The following is a 21,632-nucleotide window of genomic DNA, read 5'->3' on the forward strand; positions in this document are numbered from 1 at the left end:
TGCCAAAGGGAAGACGTGGGGAGTAGATTGTAACTCATAAGTATGCATTGGAAAGCGTGTGTGTTGATTAACATTGAGGGCTCGGGAGACAGACTCACTCAACGTGTATCATGTGGCCTCAGAGGCTGGCAGCAGAATCCAATGTGATATCTTGCATAACGTGTCCTTGCTTTAAGTCCTTGGTTCCAGGCTCGGGAAGAAAGGCCATTGGCTTTGCTTGCTTTTTTTTTTTTTTATGCTTGGCTGTTGTACAGTTGCCCGGGCTCCAGGCGCGCTCTTGAGTGAAATCTAAAAGGACTTGTTAAACAGACAGTAGTCTACATATCTGGCAGCATTCTCGTGTCAAACTAGCGAATGATATTTTGCACAGGACACTTGGTTTGCCTGCCACGTCGCTGTATTCTGCACTTAAAAAGCAGGCGCTCGTATGAATAAAACGTCCTCACGTGACTGTGGAATGAGAGCCTTTCAGACTGTAAACAGTGGTTCATCATTAAACAAACTGTCCATCGACACAGGTCAAGTAACTGATGAATGAAAGGATGATTGGGCATTTTACACCAACCGTTGCACATTTTCACATGATTATCGAACGATGCCCCTCGCTCATATTTCCCCCCGCAGAATGTCTGCGGCGGTAGCATTTACTTGGCACATTCTCAGCATGCTCCCACTCTTGCGGTTGAAGTGTTGCATAGCAACAGCTTTAAATATTTTGGTTAAAAAGGTCTTAAGAAAATAAAGAACAGCCTGCAATTACTGTTCATTTCTCCCGAGTTCATAAGTTTAAGGAGCCGCAGTATTGTGCCAAGTAATAAATGAAATACCAAATTAGGCTTTGTGTTTGCTTGGAAAAACTGAGAAACGGTATGTCTCGAATATCGCGTCCCCTTGTGCCAACTCAGCTATTCATCTCTGGCTGTTTTGTTTATCGAGTAAATGCTGGCAGCTGTCTGCACCTTCACTAATTCACAAGTGTTTTTGAAACAAAGCTCGCAGTAGTTTTTTTTTGCAGAGTGCAGCTTTTGGCTCAGCTTTTCAAGCCGACCCGAGTATATCTGTGGCGGGATGGAGAATGTGTAGGTGAGTGCAAATTTGAAGTGATGTGCCTCAGGAAAACAGGATGGGGATGGATCGACGTGGGATGGGGGCGCATGTGGAGAGAGAGAAGGCTGGATGACGCACAGCAGGTGACAGACAGACACTAATAGTAATGGCTCTTATCAGTGCTTCGCTCGCTCCCTCTTTTCACATGGGCTCTGACATCCTCCTCCTACTCCACCCCCTCCATCTAGCAGGGGGTGCTGGGAGCTCGCTGGGTTGTGCAGCCCGCTCAGACGGAAAGAGCCTGCCAAACACCGGTCCCCTCACATATAAATTGCATCATTAACATCGCCTAGATTATTCCAAGCTCTCCCACCGGGTTTATGGCAGCACCGGCTCAACTTAACTATTTGACTCACTGAAGACATTCAGGTTTCCTGAGTGAGCTGTGCTCAGATCTGTGGTGAAATGTTCTATTCTCCCTTAAGGTTTTAAACAAACCCAGAAGAAACCTGTCTGCTGTTTTCCACCCAGAGAGGCTTATTATATAGTCTAATGTGCTTTATTTTCTATCGTGAGTTAACCGGAGTAGCGTGTTGTCATGCTCACCAAAGGAAGACGATATGGTTATGGAATCAATTTCCCAATGTTAATAAAAGTATGTTTATGCTGTCTAAATATACATCACCCTATATAAGTCAAATCAATCTTTAATGCATGTTCCACTGCGGCCTCTTCACATGTGTAATAGAAAAAGTTTGTTATGTTTTTGTATTGCAGCGCTGTGTAAAATGAAATAATAACACCATATGCTTATTTAATCTATCGACATGTTTTCACTGAAAGTAGATACGTGTTAACATTGAAATAAGGCTCGAGTGTGTAGTTCCATTTCCTAATATCAATAAGACATTTTCTAACATTGACATGCAGTATACCACAATATTGCAAAATCACACGTAAAAATGAGAGGAGCAATAGATGAGTCAACGGAAATAAAATGAAAGTAATGTAAAACAAAAAACAGTCACCAGCTCCAGCTTCTTAGATGTGAGGATTTATGCTTTTTTGTGTTTTTATATCATTGTAAACAACACGTTTTGGGGTATTAGACAGTAAAAACAAATTGATGAACTCCAGAATAAGATAAGCATATCAATCGGTGGTGTAATGTGTCTCATTAGTTAGATGGATGATGATACTAAATTACCGCCCAGCTCTAGTTGCTTTACATTTTAACACCTAAAACTTTAACTTGACCCTAAACTGCTAATCGTCCCTTCTTTGAATTGCGTAAGACGATCCGTGATCAGTTGCACCTCAGAAAGAGGCTCTTAAGCCCAATTGACATCTGCAGTGGAGCTGCATGGAGCTTCCTCCTCAGATCAGGAGGCAATTAACTCTGTAATTACTATCCGAGGTCCGGGTTAAGCTCCAAGTTAAAGGTTGGAGCAGCAAACATTTTATATGATCCTCTTACTCTATTATCCTTTCTCACTGCTACAAGGTTTTACCTCATGGGGAGAATACATTACATAAAGCCCCTTGGCAATTACTCCTCAATGAATATCCTCATAGTGTATAGTCCATATGATTAATCTGGAATCCCCTCTGCCCCTGTCCAACCGCAGGCCTGGCTCTGCTTACCATGCAAGTTTCATTCTCACCTGAACAAATGGCTCCTTTAGACAAAAAGTGCCAGCCTTTCACTTTTACTGGCTGCTCGGGAGAAAAAAAGAGAGTGAGAGCACAACCTCCTGCAGTAAAAACAGATATTCCAACAAGGAGAAAAGGGATTGGGTGGGGTCAGAGTAGTTGGTGGTGGGGAGTTTTTGGGACGGCGGGGTGGGGGGGCTGAATAGTGTTGAATAAAGGAACATTTATTTTTGTGCTTCGGCCTGTAACAGCCTCAGGAAATAGCTCAGTCTCTTGATCGGGAGCGAATCCTATTAACTTACAGTGCTCTCACTCAGGGTAATGGTCTCCACCTTGAGACTTGGGAGGGCACTTTTCCTCTCTGACACATTGATACTGGTGTCTGGAGGGCTTGGCGTTGGGTAGTCTAACACTCGGACAGAGACTAATCAAGTCAAACAATCTGCCGGACTGGAGCAACACGGAGTGAGGATGTTGATGTCCAGCGAGCTCACTCAACAGGCCCCTTCACACGTTCCTAACCCAATACCAAAGGATCAGTGCGCGGGATCAGTTCACGATCAGGTTATTCGAGCCCCTGAGAATTGTAAAGCGATCCCCGAGCAGCTTTTGCTTTCTCAGGAGCGATCGGAGCTGCCGGCTCCGTTATAGACTGCGAGGGCCCGGGCCAAAGGGAACTCCTGGGGTCTCCATTTATTTCTGCCCAGCAAGGGTTCGGGCTGTGTGTTTGGGTGTGTTTGTGGGAGAAAGTGAGGAAAGAGAAACTCAATTTATAGTATGTGGGTAACCACCATCCCAAAGCCAGTTGGTGGAGAAACTCCAATATCTTTTTAGCGAAAACACAGGGCACCTCTCGTTTATTATTTTCTGTCAGGGGATCTGATGTTTCAAAAAACTGGCTGTAGTTAGTTTAACGCTGCCACATACTGTTATCAGCCTACTGCGAGAACCTCCGGAATAATGGGAGCTCTCTATCAAAGCATAACCACTCCAATTAAGAGACTGAACCGGATTGAAAATCGCCTTTGTGGGTGGCAGCCGTCGACTGTACGGCTGCATGCCTTCTCCTCTGCTTAAAAAGCTGCAAATTGCTGCTTTCGCAACCCGTCCCACATGTTTTTCTTTCTTTACTATTGGCACCCTTTGAAACCTCCTCATTTAAATGTGTCCCGAACATGAACACGTTTGATGCTTTGTGACTCCGCTGATGGATCACCTAGGTCTGGACCCGCTCATAAATCCATGCTCAATGGCACGTTCCTCTCCCTTTCACCATTACCCCTTGTGCCTGCTGTCATCCGGCTGTCTTATGTCTGCAGAGTCACAGTGTGTACCTGTCAGATGCAATTTATGGCAAGCAATTTGTCGTGTACCACGGGAGTTGCAGTTCCTTGGGAACTTTTTTGTTGTCTTATTTGTTGCACATTAGACATGGATGTTTCTTATTCAGCATTTCTGGCCAAGAGAGAAACTCCAACAGTTATGTGTTCCAGGCCAGCTGAAGGATTGCAAGCCCATATTTGGGTTTTAGATCATCTAAAAAAGTGCACTGTCACTAAGCTTTAAGACGAGGCTGTTTTTTCCTCAGTTCCTGAATCATTAGCATTTTGGAGGTACATGGGTTTTCTCCGGATAAGTTGACTTGCGATGAGCCGTCACCGGCTTTATTCGACACAATAAAAGGAAATGAATGCACAGCAATTAGGTGTTTGTTCTCTCTCCTTGTAGCACAACTGTGCCTCTGCTGCTTGTGCTCTCAGCTAGGATTATCGCCCCTAAGAGGGGGAAGCATTACAAAATGACAGCCTCTCATGTCGAACAAGTCAAGCTGATTCAGTGAATATTGAAGAGGTTCCCACCACATGTTCTCCTGCATGTTAAGGGAGCAGCGTTAACCTTGTTTTGATTTGCATCTCCTTTGCAATTAAGATAATATGTCGTAATTAGAATTTTAATGTACCGCTGTGAGATTTTTGATAATTACACAGAATTCTCCGCGGTGATTTTCTCTTGCCTGCTTGTCTTCACAGATGAATTCGTGGCTGATTAGATCACTGCTCTAATCAGATTTGAGTTGCATTGTAAGATATCTTCCCACACGTCTCCGTCAAGCCGAGTTTCTCAGCGTAACTGTTAGACAGTTAATGCGACGACTCGTATGTTCGGTGGGGCCTTTAACAAATCGTACTCTCACCAGCAGCAGGTTGCTCCGTGACAACAGACAGGAAGCTGAGGTGGAACTTCAGTCCGCCAGACCCGCACAATTAAGAGCAAGGGCTGGTTAGTTGAATAGTTGAATCTTAGCCGTTAATAGATGATAAATTAACCTTTTAGCCCAGCTAACGGTTTGAATTTAGCGATAACAATTGCATTCATAACTGTACACATGTTAAAATGTTACTAACTTAGCTAGCCTTAACTTTAGCATATAATGTACTGTACAATGCATGCTGTACATGCTAGTGCTAACATTTCAGTTGTCTATCAGGTGAAGATACCGAACATTAGCAAAGAGTCGTTTCATTGTCATATCATTATAAATTGAATACTCCGAGCTGTCAGCTGTTTTAAGTTGTCCTGATACAGTTTAAGCACCCGTCGACCAGTAAATGAGTATTATTGATGCCATGAAATAATACATGACACTTTTCAGAGGACAAGTGTGACCTCACAAAACAGTGTTTCGTATTTCATCACTCCGATATGAATATATGAATTCGTTGTATTTTAATTGTTGTTGTTTTTGTAGGTCAAACTGGTGTTTCACAATGTATGTGAAGCAGCTTAGATTAATCTATACACCCCACAATGCAACATTTGGATAATTCCACATAATGCATATTTCATCAGTATGCCTCTCCTCGATGCATTAACTGTGGTTGTTTATTGTGAGTCTGCCTGTGTTTTCACAGCGCTGTTTCCTAGCTGCTTGTTTTCATTCAGCACGAGACAGCCGCCAATATTCCCCTTGGCCTTTTCACTACAACTGTACAAACCAGTCAATATTGGCAGGAGAATATTTTCCTGCCCCAAGTTGCCACAGTATCAATACTCCAGGATGATAACGGGGGCCCGGGTAAATGAACCGAGATCTGCAGAGGAAAACTAAACCTGAGACCTCTTTGTGGTGCGAAACTGGCCACCACAAAGGAATTAATGACGGATCCTTCCAGCATAATTGTCTAATTATGCCGGGCAGATGGGGCACTGCTTTAACTAGGACACATTGTGCTACCTCTCCAGACTCTCCACAACAAAAGGCAAACCAGTGTGACAGCCTCTTCAGCAGTGAGTGGGAGGGAGAGTGAAAGAAAGAAAACGGAGAGGAGAGGAGAGGAGGGGAGGGGGGGGAAAGAAAAAACTGGGTCTGTCACCAAGCCATTCCTCCACTCGATACGTTACCACAGAAACAAATGTATGGTGTAAACACTGCGTGGATCACAGCTCCTGGGAGGTGAATCACTGCAGTGTAATGAGGTTGGTTTACATGCTGCTTCTCGGCTCCCCACCCAGGCTAACTCAATACTTAAGCCCTCTAATTAAAGAGAATCGGCCACTAGATAATTGATCACTTCGGTTGCCTCTGCAAGCGCCGTCACTGTACGGCTTCATGCCACTGTTTATTAGAGCTGTCTGCCCGCCTTCGTCTCCTGGGAAGGAAGAGAGAAGGGGAGTGTTAGGGGAGGGAGGAAACAAAAGTAAACATGTAAAGAAATTAAATCTCTGTTAGCTGCTGTTAAAGTAGCAGTGGGACTAGTAGAATATCACACATCAGTCTCAAGGGTCTTTCAGGCAGTGCAGGCTGTACATACTACCAGTCTTTGGAAGCATTACTTCCTGCACCAAAAAGTTATTAAAGGGGCATTAAGTAATCTATGGCCTGTATCGACCTCTGTCTGCAACCAACACCACAGAGGCTCTGTATCCCAATTCCAAAGCAGGCTTTGAAAAAAATATGTGCTTGATTTTTGAGTGTGTTGCTCACAAACATTATTGTCCTATGAATCAATGCGCAAAGGAATCAGAGGAGCTTCTTGCGGCTGAAAAACAAATGTAATCGAATTCCAGATGGCGGTAAGGCAGCAACAGGAACATCTCAGACAACAAAAACAAGCATTGAATTCAATTTAAGAAAAAGTTGAATTGGCAGTGGTATTCCAACGTTTCAGTTTGATTAACACCTGCTGCTTCAAGTGTTGTATTGTTTCCTCTTGGTGGGAAACAGAGAAGTACATTGATTTCCTAATATACTAACCGTTCCAACAGGCAGACAATGACAAACTGCATATTGTACGTACTGTGTCATAGTATGTAGTATGAAATTGGGACATCATTTGCATGTTTCAAAACAGACTTTAAGGAATTCAATAGTGTAACAGCTTTATTCTTACTAGTCTCTTGGTGGGCTTGACGCCGTGAAGAAGGTGCTATTATAATTAATGTCTCACAGAAATACATATTAGATCCTAAGATACTTTTTATATATAAGAACATGTAGAATATTCATATATATATATAATTTATATATTGAATGTGCATACATTAGAACATTGAGTATAACAACAATGCACTTTTCTTGTATTTCTTCGTTTTGTTCCCCCACCTCGCTCCTCTTCTGCACTTGTGTCGAGTCAGACGGTTGTTATTGACCTGTGTTATCTTTACCACTGAGGTTCACCACTGTGTTTTGAGGCAGGCGGACAGGAAGTGACAGGACTGACTATTGAGCTTCTTCAGGACCTCTGACTGATGGATTTCCTCTGACTCCCTGTGGGGTTGGGTAATTGCCGAGTTTCAAAAATTGATTCATGGTAAAAGCAAATGTATCATCAACTGCGGAAGTTGGAGTGGATTGACGGTGAGCAGACAGACGAAGAAACAGGAGGAACATAACATACGGTAGCATGTATTTGTGGTAAATGGGTCTGGAGTAAATACCTAGAGTACACCTGCAGAGCCGAGAGCAGGTTATTATAGCCGGACCTGAACAGGTGTGGTGGACTCGAGCACGATGTATGACTACAGTCAGTCCGTTGAGCTCCTTTCTTCTGAAAGCTTTTTGCTGCTTTGGCTTGCTTGACTTAGCTTCTTCACAACACCACAGTCCCCATCGACACAGCAGCGCAGCATCACGCATGCTTACTGTATCAAAATCATTAATTAGCCATTTAAAATAATGTACAATTACTCCCATTCAGAATTAACGCGATACATTTATTCCATGATTTTGTACAGCCGTTGTTACCTCGTCAAAAGGACTACTCGGTATGGAAGCGTGTGTCAAAATATAAAAGGCGAATAGCTATGATTAAGGCCCCTTCATCAAAAATGACTTTTTGAGTGCCGTCACCATGATCAGATTTGTTATATAAGTTACATCTCATTTGTATTTATGAGCTTTACAGCAACCTGACCCTGACCTCAGACAAATAAGTATAGTCTTTCTTGGCCTCATGTTTTTGTACAGAAGGATCTGATCAATCTGTCATGTCTACATTGGCAGCGACCCATCTGGCAACTCACCAAAGACAAACATATTATTACAAAGTGGGTGTAACTTCCTTATGCCAATCACAAAGTGCTGGTTTGGCATTTCTGAATTCCTGTGGCTGGCAGCTGTTAGCGATTTCTCTGACAACCTTAAAGAAGCCTACTGGGGCTTTCCCATCATTAACAATTACAGAAAGAAATCTTCTCCTTGCATGCACACTCGTATACAATGAATCAACACTGTCAGATGAGAAGAATCGAAGCCCCTGTACAACGTGAAACAAAACGAGACGCAAACGCGCCATGTGAACTCATTATTAACTGTCGTTGGCACTGCATATTGTTAAATGAGGCAGACAAAATGTTAGAAATAGTCCAATACAACAACACCATAATGTTGAATCAACACTCTTTTATAATTAAATATGATTGATGATATTATGAATTATGCATGTAAATGTGTAAATTTAAGTTTTATCTGCATCTGAATCAGCATCGATATAGATTATGAGAAAATAGCCACAATGTTCTGTCTTGAAATATTAAACGTTTAAATCTGTTGATGCTCTTTATTTTTCTTATTGTCCATGAATCCCATGAAAAGATCAACACCAGCAATTAGTGCTGCCCGTGTATCCAAAGTCTGGTGTGTGCCTCCATTGTAGTCCAAAACCCCCATTAACAAGCCACATTGATGCACCGTCGTCCGTTTTGAGTTATTCCCACAAACACAGTCGTGCTGCAGTAAATACTCACTAGAGCACCGAATGTGTATTCATTCGCTGCAGAAAATAGTCCCCAACAAATGCTCCTTTCTGCTAAACGTTTGCTAAAAACTGCAGTGCCCAGCTGTTAGGAAGAATGGAAGAAAATGAAACTATATACTTGTTTTAATACATTTTTTATGATTTCAGTTTTCATTAGGACCCAGTGGGCTTGGGAGATGGACTAACGCCTTGTTGGTTTTGTTGTTATCCTTTAAGAAGTCCATTAATATGTTCCTGGATATGCACCAAACATTGATTACTTGTTCCCATGGCTCATCGCCCAACTTTTCCACAAATTGAATTGAGATCTGCAAACAAGATTTTGAGATATCTTTGCCATCTCGCACAGTAATAAAAAAACAAACATTCTGCCTCAGAGATGATTACAAGTTGAACGAAAGCATCATGTATTTATTTAACATCTGACTGTTTCATTCTGTAGTGTTGTATTGGATTACAGTGTACAGTGCAGCGCTGTCCTTTTTGGTTGTTAAGCATAAAACTTAAGGTCAACTTCTGTCCTTTTTAAATCTGTTTCCTTGCTCTTCAAAGGCAGCTGTGTGACGATACATTTCCCCTGGAAGAGGCTAGCATGCCTGGCATCAGCTCGTGACATTATTACACTAACACCTATATTCACGATGTTTGGATTGGAAGCCACGACCGTTAGTCTTGAGGCCTAATTGATGTTGCAACGATGGAGATTTGCTTATACACACAGTTGGTTTATATTTAAGTGTATAATACCACCAGAACAAGCGCAGCTTGTTAGCGTCCTGCTCGTGTCGTGTTCCTGCAGAGGTTACAAAGTGACGTTAAGTTTATTGAACTTGGTATCCTTCTGCACTCATTGGTTTTCATTTCAAGGGTGTGAGAGAGACACAGCACTTCCCCCTGGCTCTGAGCGGATACTCTGTGCTGTGTTATTGTAGCGGTGACCTTGGTTCTTCTCTGAAAGCCTTCTGTCGGTGCACATTCTTACAGGCAGGCAGCCTTGGAGTCTTTGGCTGAAAACTCATTGAATCCGCTTCGCCAAAGCCAACAGGGCAGAAGGGTGCAGGTGCTGCACTGAAATTGGTTTTCTTTTTTTGCTTAAAAATTAAAGTGCGCTTCACCCAGAATGCCTCTCTCTAACGCTCTCTGTAGCCAGAATCAGCTCCGCTTTGGGGTTATTCACTGGAAGTCTGTTTACACTGTGCGAAAAATAAATAAATATATATATTCAGTATGAATTGGATTCCGATACTAGACTGTATATATTTGGGTTATTAGGATGTCTCAGATGGTGATACGTGGACATTCCAGTAAATATTCAGCGTGGGATTGGAGTTAGGTGAATCAGTGTTGGCCCACGATCAGTTTTTAAAGATTATTATGAGACTGTGATTTCAAGAAGAGAATAGAATGAATGGGATCGAATTTGTTTTGTTTGACAGAGAGAGAGAGAGAGAGAGAGAGAGAGAGAGAGAGAGAGAGAGACTTACTTGTTGGCACACAGAACAATATCTAAATAGAAATCACATTTTTCACTCAAGTTAGATTTCACTGGAGTGCATTGTCCTCTTTTCTGACTCAGAGACGTTTGCGTCTAGAAATGTGAAAGTTGCAGCCGCAGAGTTTCGGTATATTAACATTATTGGCACGCAGGGTGTTATACCTGGCAAGGAGAATCCATTTTGAGAGAGTTTGGGAAATGTAAAGAGCATCTGCCACAGACCTTATTTTCTTCTCTTAACCTGCAAAAGCGTTAAATAGGTCAGTAATGTTTCCCTTCTCTTTCGGTGGGGTTTGTAAAACTCACAGGATATATACGGGACCAGATCATTAGCACGGTCGCAATCCAGAGCGTTAATGGTAACCAGGCAGAGTCGAATGACATTGTTATTGCAGCCGTTCTCGGGAAAGTGAGGCGAGCTGAAAATTTATATTTGATTTATAGCAGGGTTTGAAATTTATGTTCCAACTCTCAATAGGAAAGTAAGTGATCTTCGCCTGGCTTCTCACAAGAGGCGGCCCCCACAGCATCTGGTGCTGGAAACATCTCTGTATCAAACAGAGCTCCTTCTAGTTTCTCTTTGCACCGCTTAACCACCAAGCATTTACACCTGTAGGGGGTATAGTATTACTATGGCTGTTGGACTGGTTTCAAGTCTGAGCCTTGAGAACTTATCAAATGAGCGGAATAAGCTGCTCTTTGTGAGGAACGTCGAGCAACAGGTCGCTAGACGCACTCCATTTTTTGTTGCCTGCGAACCGATTACCTGCTGTTTGCTTCCGCTCTCGTCATGATTGATAAAATGCAGCCAAGTCATTCTTTTTCTTGGTTTAATACGTACTAAATGCTATTTGATAGCCCGAGTGTCTGCTCAGCATTGCAAGCAGTATGGCGCCGATATAAAGATCTTTGATTTACTCTGCTCAAGTGCTGTTATTTATTGGGAGTTCTTTTTCCAACAGCTCGTACAGAGGAGAGAAATATACAGCTCGCTGTCACCGCGAGTGTGCTTTTGAATCCTTGAAACATCGTATCTTCACATTATTATCTGCTTGAAGTGATGATACGAATACCATTCTTTATGGTTTTGTAATAACTGCCTTGTTTTTCATAGGGATGCCCGGGCATTATTTATCACTGGCAGTGTTCACGGGGATTAATGATGCATAACTCTGTCAGAGTTGTCTGGCACACAGCACCAGCCGAAGGAATCTGGAAGGTTATCAGAGCAATAAATCCCAAGTTTTCCGCTGTTGTTTGTCACGATGCACTGCAGCAGCCAGTAGTTATGACGGTTCCAGCTTGTCCCCCCCCCCCACCCCCCACCCCACCCCACCCCTCTCCCTCTGTCTGTAAGCCGTCAGAAAAATAACACAACTTGTTTAAGCTGCCAGTTGATAAGGTGGAATTTGATGGCACAACCTCGAAGTTCAAAGCGGGCAACTGTTCTTAAATCTCCTCCTTATTACGTTGACTCTGTCTGCTTCCAGCTGGATGATGGGTGCAGATAAGGAGCGCGCTGCACACTCGCTCCACCTCTGACGCTCGTTCTTGGCAATGAGAACACGAGCACAGTCTGTTCAGTCTCGCATTTTAACTGTTCTGTCAATTGCCGTCATCCAATTCTGTTGTGTCTATAAACTGAAAATTAAATTAGGTGTGCAGACTGTTCCACAAGTTCAATCTATACCCCGCCCAGCAGCAGCATTTCTTTCATCACGGCTTATTTTCTCTGTTTCATTTATCGAGTAAATTGGCCCCTTTTAACTTGCCAAGCAGGAGGAAGCCATCCGTGCATTGTCCATGATCCGGGCAGGGGAGGAAGATCCAGTCTATTAGTGCAATGATAGGGCCTTTACTGCGGCAAGCTCGCCGATTGAATGGCATGCTTCTCAAGGTCAGGCCGGAGCTCAGAGCTATTTTCTGCTTACCTGTGCAGCCAGCCGGCCACACAATATGCACACAAACTGCCTTTACGCCGGCGAGCTCAGTAAGCGGAGAGACTCATCACTGATATTTCCAGCTGGTAACACGAAGAGAAACCTCTTTGCCTGCAGAAAAGGACACAAAGGATATGTGTAATACGATAAGTGGGATCTTGATACAGTGTGTAAAGACATCAGGAATGTTGTTTTTTTTCAATCCGCGCCAAGGGCCGGATCATATCCTCCCATTGTGTCCCTGTCAAAGTAAACCAGTGTGTTTTTAAAAGTGAATCAGTTTGCGGCAAATGCGGATGGGGTCAGAGGTCAAAGTGGGAGCACAGCTGTTTTGTCTGCTTGTTTCTGATGGATGTGAAGCGCGTGCTGTTGCTAGCCCGCTTTCTTCGAAAAGTCACGCATCTACGCTGAAATAATGCAACACGATCACCATTTACAGAATTTCTGGCGGTCGTGTTTTAAGCTGCTTATGTTCAGGGACCTACTTTATATATGTCTACATTACTGCTGAACAGATAGGCGTGTCAGTGATCCGACAATGGATATACTGAGAGATTAGGGCTTATAACGTCTGGGTTGGATATGTTTTGTTGAATGATCTTGATCATTCATTTCGCTGTTTTGTAAATCATGTCACAATATGCAGCCATAACACTCATTAAAGCGCACTTCCTCCCAGCAGCTAATGTTTTGAAGTGAATTTTCCGCACCGCCACATTGAATTGAGCCGGGCTTGACCTGTGCTAAGCCCTCAACCGGGGCTGTCATTTGGCGTATGTTTAAAAAAAATAAAAATATTTTCGGTAACACGGATCAGACTGTCACCGTATCCGAGGGAGGGGGGGGCACTGCCACCTTCGTGAGATCAAAGCACCGTGCAAAGCCGGCACACTGTGTACAGGGGAGTTGTTGGAGGAGGAGGGGGGGGGGCAGAACTGATTCACCTGTGTAGGGGCCGAGCACAGCTGCACTCCCACCAGCTGGAGGCCATGGACCGCGGACAGGATTAGAGGCTCTGGCTGCAAAGGTCCCTCATCATCTCTCCGCCTGAACCTTGTAATGGCAAAACCCCCGCACGTACGCCACTTTATGATCACTTAATAACACCCCCGTCCTCGCTCCATGCACACCCTGAGCAAAAGAGCTCATGTGCTTTTATAGCCGCCATTGTCTCAGATAAATAGGACGACCCGGCAGTCTGGGACTCCCAGCCCATGAATCTGGTGTGGAGATATTTTCTCCCCCCCCACAAAGGTATCACTGTACGACCTGCCATTGTGAAGCTGCTCCCCGGCTTCGGGATCCGAGCTCAGCCCCTCATGCCTGCCAGGTAAACCCTCCTGCCTCTTTGCTGCTGCGATAGGGGAGTTTGGCTCTGACTGACTGAAACAACATCAACTTGTTTATCCTGTAAATAATTCACCCCTCCGGGGCAACAGAAACAAAATCAAGGTTGTGTGTTTAACAAGGGAGGCAGGGAATGAAAAGGAGCCAAAAAGAAAAAGAAAAAATCAGGTGTTTCCTTTTTAGATAAACTTGCCGCCTGGGGACGACGACACATCCCTGCTTCCTATACAGTGTGAAGATGCTGCAGTGAGATGTGTAAGGAGGTGTGTGTGTGTGTGTGTGTGTGTGTGTGGTGGGGGAGGAGGTGTATTTTCTGTGCTCACTGAACTTGCCCTTTGATAGCTCTCTGAAGAGGGTGCACAGATACTGTCGGGGACATTCTTGTCATGTTTAACATCAGAACCTATGGAGTGTGTCAGCACGTCATCGGGTTTGATGCTTATCATCGGGGGCTGTTCCTGGGAGCTGTCACCTCCTCGCCCGCCGCCCCCGTCTGTGGCACACATGCATGCGGACATGCAGGCTGTCTGCCTTTTTTGTTTTCGGTGTTTTGCGCCGTCTAATGCCACTCCTCTGAGGAAGTGTACCAGTCTCTAGTATGGCCGAACAGTTTGTTTCCTCCTCACTTGTAGCATCCTCTCTGTTGTATTTGCTGGGTTTTAAACATGGCGGATACCCTGCACAGTGCAGTCTAGATGCATTTAGACATGACACACAATTTTATTGTGTTGGCTCTGTACTGGCTCTGTTTACGCGCACATTTTCAAATTGAGGATATCGAAAGAAATTCAGAAAGTCACGGTACCCAAGTTCTAAAAGAAAATTAATTCGTTTTTACGCTTATTTTTTGCATATTGTAGATATTTTTTAGTAAACAGATTTGATGGATGCCCTGGTGGTCAAGAGGTGTAAGGCGCTGACCATGAACACAACGTCCCCACTGTGTCTCTGGCTGGAGACCTTGCATTTCCCAGCTTTCCCTCCCCTCATTTCCTGTCATCGCTCTACTGTCAAGTATCTAATAAAGGAATAAAATGCACTTTCACAGTGCCGTGGTGCCTGCCTCTGCTCCTTCTATTGTAGACAAACCACATGCATCTCGTTGTCACTTCCTCTTACAGCACATGCCTCCACGAGATGCTGTGAACCTTACACGGTACACGTCGCCTCCCCTCTTTATCCCCAGTGGCTGATTAAAAATGCGACACGCTATACATGGATCACATGCATAATACAAATGCCATCTTAAGTGGAAATCAGCAAGGAAAAGCCATTATCAAAGTTGCTGCTCCTTGATTAATTATGTAATCTTGTTGTGGTCTATTTGCATAACAGTAGTTGATGGAAACCCAAACTGATTTGCATTTGCACAATATTTTAATACAAAAATAACTTACTAATGAGGAAACGTATCCCCATCTTCATCTGGTTGCACTGGCACAAATCCCTATTGTTCACTCACCGTCAACGCCTTTTAAAGGTTCCGTGAAATTGTTTCATTACTTTCATTGATGTGATTTAAATCCCTGAGAAACAGGTTCTTGTGGTGGGAAAGCACATTGTTGGATCGAAGTGTAAACCGATGGGATGTCAAGATCAGTCTGGTCCTCTTCGTCACAGTGCAACTGATTTCTAGGAAGAAACCTTTTTCCAAAAGTCCCCATTTTATTGGGATTTTTAAAGCCAAGAATCAGCTGTTAAACCACTGTTGTTTGAATCTGATGCTGAAGTGGAGCCAAAACAATAGGAAATGAGTCACTGTCCAAATACTTGCAGATTGCACAGTACATTTGAACATCATTAGAGCATCAGTCATCTTCATATTGTCCAGCAGCCAGAGCCCAAAGCTACATGACGACTGTGAAACAACTCTTACAAAAGGAGACTGGAGTAGTGACACGCAAGCCTCCCCAGCATGCTGGCGTGTCACCGAGGGACGAGCTAGGCACTGATCTGAAGACGACGAGGATCTGGATATTTTGAAGCCGATATTGGGCCGGATTCCCATCGGGCTACATGCTATGCCTCCTGCCTCCCCTTTGAGTGTTGATTGCAGAGAGGAGAATGTGGTTGACTGATCTGAAAGGAAATTACTGGAGAGAGAGCTTATCCATGCCTTTGACTGATAATCAGCTCATTATCGTGTTGATCATTTACAGCTCTCCCTCTCGCCTGCTCTCTATTCTTTTAGCTGTGTCACTGAAGCAGAGCATAGAGACTTTTAATGGCTTGGCAGGGAGCCCACTGTGGTGAGGGAGGGTTAAAACAAGCATGCTAGCCCTGGCTAGTCTCCACTTTTTACACAGTCCTCACCCCACTTATCAGCCCTCCCAGGGAAGAAAAGAAAATTAAAGAAAAACAACAACAGCGACAACAACATATGCAACCCCCTGACACGAGCAGTGCCCGAGCACCCCAACATGGCTAACTGTGCATGAAATTGAACTGATTGGAGTTATTGACCAGAAGGCTCCAGCCCCTGAGAGGACAGGGAGTATTGTTGGGGGGGGGGTAGCTTGTGTGTTACCTGATTGAGTGAAAAATCCTCGGCCGGTTGCTTTGATGCCCTGCACTTTACAGGAGAGAGTGATTTAATGGAAGCTGCCAGGCCTCATCAATGTCAGCGCTCGTAGTGAGGGCCCTCCGCTCCGCCGTGCTTCATATAAAAGCGCTTGCTATGACAGGTCCTGATGGACAGATGTTTGCTAGTTGTTTTAACTGCACAGTAAAAAGGAACACGGATATCAGCCTCCACCTCTGTCTCTAAAAGACGGACTGAGGGGAGGCTGTTGCAGGCCACCCCAGCGTGCAGCACCCTCGCCCTCAGCTGATTTTAGGCCTCTATAAATAGCCCTATTGAATTTTTGCTGGGTTGATAAGCCTATAATTAATGTGGCCATCATTAGGCACGGGCATGTTCTCCTCAAGAGGACCCCACTGGTGAGGCGGAGCGGAGACTTCGCCTCTGTCCTTGTTTTTAAGGATGAACTGAGCAGTGCGAGCGGGTGGAAAGCGGAGTGACAGCCAACCAGCTTCCCCGGTGATGTGCAGAAGGCGCCGCTTTGTTGTGGAACTGCAGGATAACACACAGTGTCATCTATCAACTCTCCACAAAAGCCCACTGTGCGGCGCCTTCAGTAGATCCGAATTGCATTGGAATTGCATCATTAATAGAGCAGAAATGATTCCCAGCAACTCCGGGAGAATACATTGACCCCTGGGGGAGACTAGAAACAAGACAATGTTTTTACAGGAGGAAAATCTAACTAGAGGTCCCATTACCACTTCATCAATATACAGCAGCGAGTGAGCGGGGAGACGGAAGAAGGCAGGGGAGCACAGAAAAAAAAAGAAGAGGAGGGAATGTAATAGCTTATAGTGCTAATGGCGGTCTGAGCGCTCAAGTCCCAAACATTCAGCGGCCTCATCTCATCTGGGCTGTGTAATTGCCCTCCTGGAAGCTGCCACGCGAAGCGGCTGCCTCCGTAGTGAAGAGTGGCAGCTGCTGGATGTTGAGGAGCAGGCCTAGGTCAACTCCCCAAGTGGGGCTCCTTGCAACCATGAGATGTCATAATTAATAGCTATCTGGGGGCCCCAGGGTGAGTGTTGGGCGGGCGGGTGGTTGCATGGGTGGGAGGGTGAGATTGTTTGGGTAAATGGAAGCCAAACCGAAAGAGACACCAGACTTATTCTCCACTTAACATAATGTCTACTTATCACTTTGCCTGTAGCAAGTACGCCGTTGCAGCGTCTCACCCCCTGCTTTTCAGGGATATTTTTCTGGCTTGTTTGTATTAGGTTTCCCTTTCGTATCTAAACGCACCTCGAGATATGTCGCTGTGGTGTATCATGGGAACTTATTAGTCTTTGGGGACCTCTGTTCTCCCTAGTTAAGTAAATATACATGAGCTGCTGTGCAAGATGCAAGCTCCCAGCACCTTCAGACACAATCTGTTACTTCAGCTTCCCTCTCACTTCCCATCTCCTTCTCTCTCTCTCTCTCTCTCTCTCTCTCTCTCTCTCTCTCTCTCTCTCTCTCTCTCTCTCTCTCTAACATGCCGCCTGGGGGCAAATCTCACTCTGTCTCATCTGCTGCTTAATTTCACTGGAGCGGCCCTCAGTAATGAAGCGCCTTGATGTACATTTGCCAATTTCTGCCTCCGCCACTGCGGCATAATTGGGATGTGACTAAGCATGAATACCCAGCGCAGGGTTGGTTGACCTCTCGGCGACCCCGCGAATAGCGCTTTTGTCATAATGGAGGTATTATCTCACGTAATCTGGGAATGGAGAGGGATTGTCTGCAGGGATGGAAATGAATTGATATAACTCCCCGCTCCTGTGCACTGCAGAGGAGAGAAGAAAAAACCTGTGAGATACATTTTTTTACATGCTCATAATGAAGACATTTTCTTCTTATCTATTGCTGCTTTGTGTTTATTGGAGTAGGAGAGCAGCTTCTGGCAAAAGCAGGGGTGTTTTTTTTAGGAAGGGAGGGAGTTTTGAAGCAGTGGTACTAAAGAGGATTTCTCTGAATGTGTGTATATACGTGTGTGTGTGTACGTCAGCCTTTTCCCTGCGTGGGTGCACAGTGTACTCATGCACATGTTAGTGTGTGTGTGTGTGTGTGTGTCTGTTAATGACCCTGTAAAATGACAAGCTGAGCTGGCAGTGAGAGTACAGCCGACGGTCAGGGAGAGAGAGGGAGAGGAGGTAGGAGAGTTCAGATGGCGGCGGAGGAGGAGGGGGGGGGGGTCGATCATTCCACTGTGATTCACCATGCTGTCGTCAGAGGGACGGGGGCCCCTGAGTGGCCCTCTCTGTTCCCACCTGAGAGGCCTGCAAATGGAGGGGCCCGCGCTGTCATTATTTACAGCCCGCAGCTCCTAACCTTGGATTCGGAGCTCATCACTGCGGAGAGAAAATCAGATCGGACTTGACGTGTACCCGAGCCAGTGACCTTGATAAGTGTGAGGTGCCTCCAGCAAGAGGTTCGGGAAGAAGAGCTTTTTCTTCTGTGGGCTTTCGCTGTGGATTTGCGTGTGCGTGTTTGTACTTGTTTGTGTATTTCAGCCAGGTGGGGAGGAAGGAGGAGGTGGGGGGGGGGGGGGGGACACTAGTGCTGAAAACACAAGTACACAGAAAATCAATTGACTATTATTTTTGTTAGCACTCAGGCAGAGCAACTTTCATTCTCTTCACTGGCCAACAGGGGGCGACTCCTTCGGTTATATAAATCGTCTGATTGTATAGAAGTCTATGATAAAATTACTCTACTCCTCACTTGATTTTTTTACCTCTATAAACATTGTAAACATGAGTTTATGGTCTCAATCTCTAGTTTCAAGTATTCTTCAATACAGCATGATGTTCATTTAGTAAATTATGGTAAAATGGACCATAAAGCAGAGTGTACTTTAGGGCGGGCTTACTGTGATTGACGGGTCGCTGGGCTGCCGCTACCAGAGCCATATATAGTAACGTGACGAATATAGTGACGGCAAAATCAACGACCTCGAGGCTTCATAACGGCAGTTTACCAACCAACGGGTGACACCCCGATGACTACGTCCACTTCTTATATACAGTCTATGTTATCACGTAATAGTTTGCCATTTATCTGGGAAAGATATCAAACATTTGCTGATAGCAGCCACCGGTAAACAAAATGCCGGTCTTCTGTGTTTGATATCACTCAAATTGAATACTTTCGCTAAACATGCAATTTGAAGATATCATCTTAGGCCATGGGAAATGATTTTTTCCATTAAAAATCAAAGGGGGTTAATGGATAGTGCAGTCTGATTTTGTTACCAGGTAAAAGCCACAAGGTCAGCTATGTTTATAAATACACCTGACCCTTTGCTTAAAAGTAATGACTTTTCTTCCTGGGTGTTTTTTATTTCTCCATTTGATTCTTTTCAAATGGAGTTCTTTTCGATCTGAACTAGTTAGAGACCAGAGGGGGGGGGGGGCGCAAAATAACAGGGGAGAGCATCTCTGGATGGGTGATGAAAATGCATTTTTCTTCCCCCACCGAGATGCTATTTGGTCGTGTGAAATGATTAATTTCACACATATACAGGTCATCCCCAAAAGCAGCAACATCTCATTCACAAGGGGCCGCCGTCAGCAACAAAACAGGAGGCTGCAATAAAATGAGCAAACAGCAGCACGTACTGTACGTCAATAAATCTTTGGAGGTTAAACCTGAGCGCTGTAGAATTTGAGCAGCACCCCCAAAAAATGGCCGACGAGCAGTTCAGGGAGTGTCCTGTGGTAGCAGGTACACACACTCTCTCTCTCTCTCTCACACACACACACACACGCAGTCTGTGTTTGCATAAGTAGGATGGAGTCTTGAATTATGGGGTTTGTGTAAATAAGGAGATGAGACTGTTTTTAGCACACATGGAAGAGGGAGTGCTTGGATGAGAATAGTGCTTCTATGTGGAGTGGAAATGGTCTCGGGTTGTTTACGACAGCTCGCAGCCCTCATATATCACAAGCAGTATGTTTGCTGTGAAGCTACAGTTTGTATGCCATCTGCCTCCGCTGAACTTGACCCTTCAAACAGACTTATATTTTGTAAACTGAGCTCACTGTAACTGCTGTTTGTATTTTCTCTTTTCCTAGTGGATGATCCAGGAACCCCAAAAGGTGGCTACTTTCTTCGGGTGCATCGGTGCCGACCAGTTCGGGGAGATACTGAAGGAGAAGGCTGCGGAGGCCCACGTCGACGCACATTACTACGAACAAAACGAGGAGCCGACCGGCACCTGTGCGGCCTGTATCACCGGGGACAATAGGTTAGCCCACCTTTCAGTCACCCCTGACCAAGAAATGATCCTCTAGCCCAGATTTGAAACACTCATTCTGGTTCATTTTCACATCCTCAGGCAGGCAGTTCACTCCTCGGGGCTGGAAGTCATAACAGGGAATCATAGCTCAGCTCTCACATCAAAAAGGGAAAAGAACAGCTTGAGTGTGTTTTTCCAGGCCCCCACTCAGTCTCTGCCGCCCCAGTGGGTTGTCATCCATCTATAGGCTGACAGTAGCAATGTGTAGGGATGGCTGGGCTATCCCAGCTCTCACCTGTCAGCCTTCCCCGGCTGTAAAAAGGGGGCATTAGCATCTCTTGCGACTGTCGCGCTAGCGTCATCATCAGCACGTCTGAGACAGCAGAGGTCAAACCCTGCACACACACACACACACAGACAAATATCACTAACAGTGAGGGCTCCAGTTCATGATAGACCAGGTGTGGATCAATAACCTGCTTCTCTAAACACTCCCCCTCCTCTGCAGCCCTTCATCCGCTGCTACTGGAGTTGTCAGTCAGTCAGCGGCTGAACCTCGACCGCCCCGGGAGCCGGCCCTTCTGAATGGTCTTAGTGGGCTTGTTTGATGTGGCTCTGACACCTGAAAAGGTCAGGTGCCGTGCTCAGGGAGACGAGCTCTGTAATATTTCTTACAGGTGTTTAACAGACAGCTCAAGAGGCCAGAGGAAAGGTCTCCGGCAGGGCCAGGTTGGAAGGTGGATGGCTTTGAAGGATTGGGAACCAGTATGTCACAGCCCCCATTAGTCTTCAAAGGAAAGAAATCCACCTCCCCTGCTCAGTCTGACAGCATGAGTTCAAATCTGTTAATTACGATTAATTACACTAAAGGCGTTCGGGTTATTCAGTTCTTACATTTCTAATTAAAGGTTCAATGAGTCAGTCCCTCCAGGATCTCCTGAGTTTTTGTGCTGCGCAAAATGACTTATCTTATGTTCTTATGTTTATTTTGCGATAAATTGTGCTAATATTTAAACATTTTTTTACATTTACAGATATTCTAAATGAGTAATAAATTCCAGTTAGAGTAAAAGTTGTCGCTAGCCTTTGCATT

At 44.8% G+C, this 21,632-nt stretch overlaps 1 protein-coding gene across 2 annotated transcripts in view; it reads left to right on the forward strand.

Moving 5' to 3' along the window:
* adkb (adenosine kinase b) overlaps positions 1–21,632 on the forward strand; it is a 93,614-nt gene that overhangs the window by 20,517 nt on the left and 51,465 nt on the right. For both annotated transcript variants that reach the window (XM_076093857.1, XM_076093856.1), the window contains one exon: positions 20,376–20,548. In XM_076093857.1, the coding sequence (XP_075949972.1) occupies positions 20,376–20,548 (173 nt within the window). The remainder of the gene's footprint in view (positions 1–20,375; positions 20,549–21,632) is intronic.

Source organism: Anarhichas minor, unplaced genomic scaffold (genome assembly GCF_050575085.1).
Source record: "Anarhichas minor isolate MPS153535 unplaced genomic scaffold, ASM5057508v1 ptg000017l, whole genome shotgun sequence".
Classification (NCBI taxonomy): Eukaryota; Metazoa; Chordata; class Actinopteri; order Perciformes; family Anarhichadidae; genus Anarhichas; species Anarhichas minor.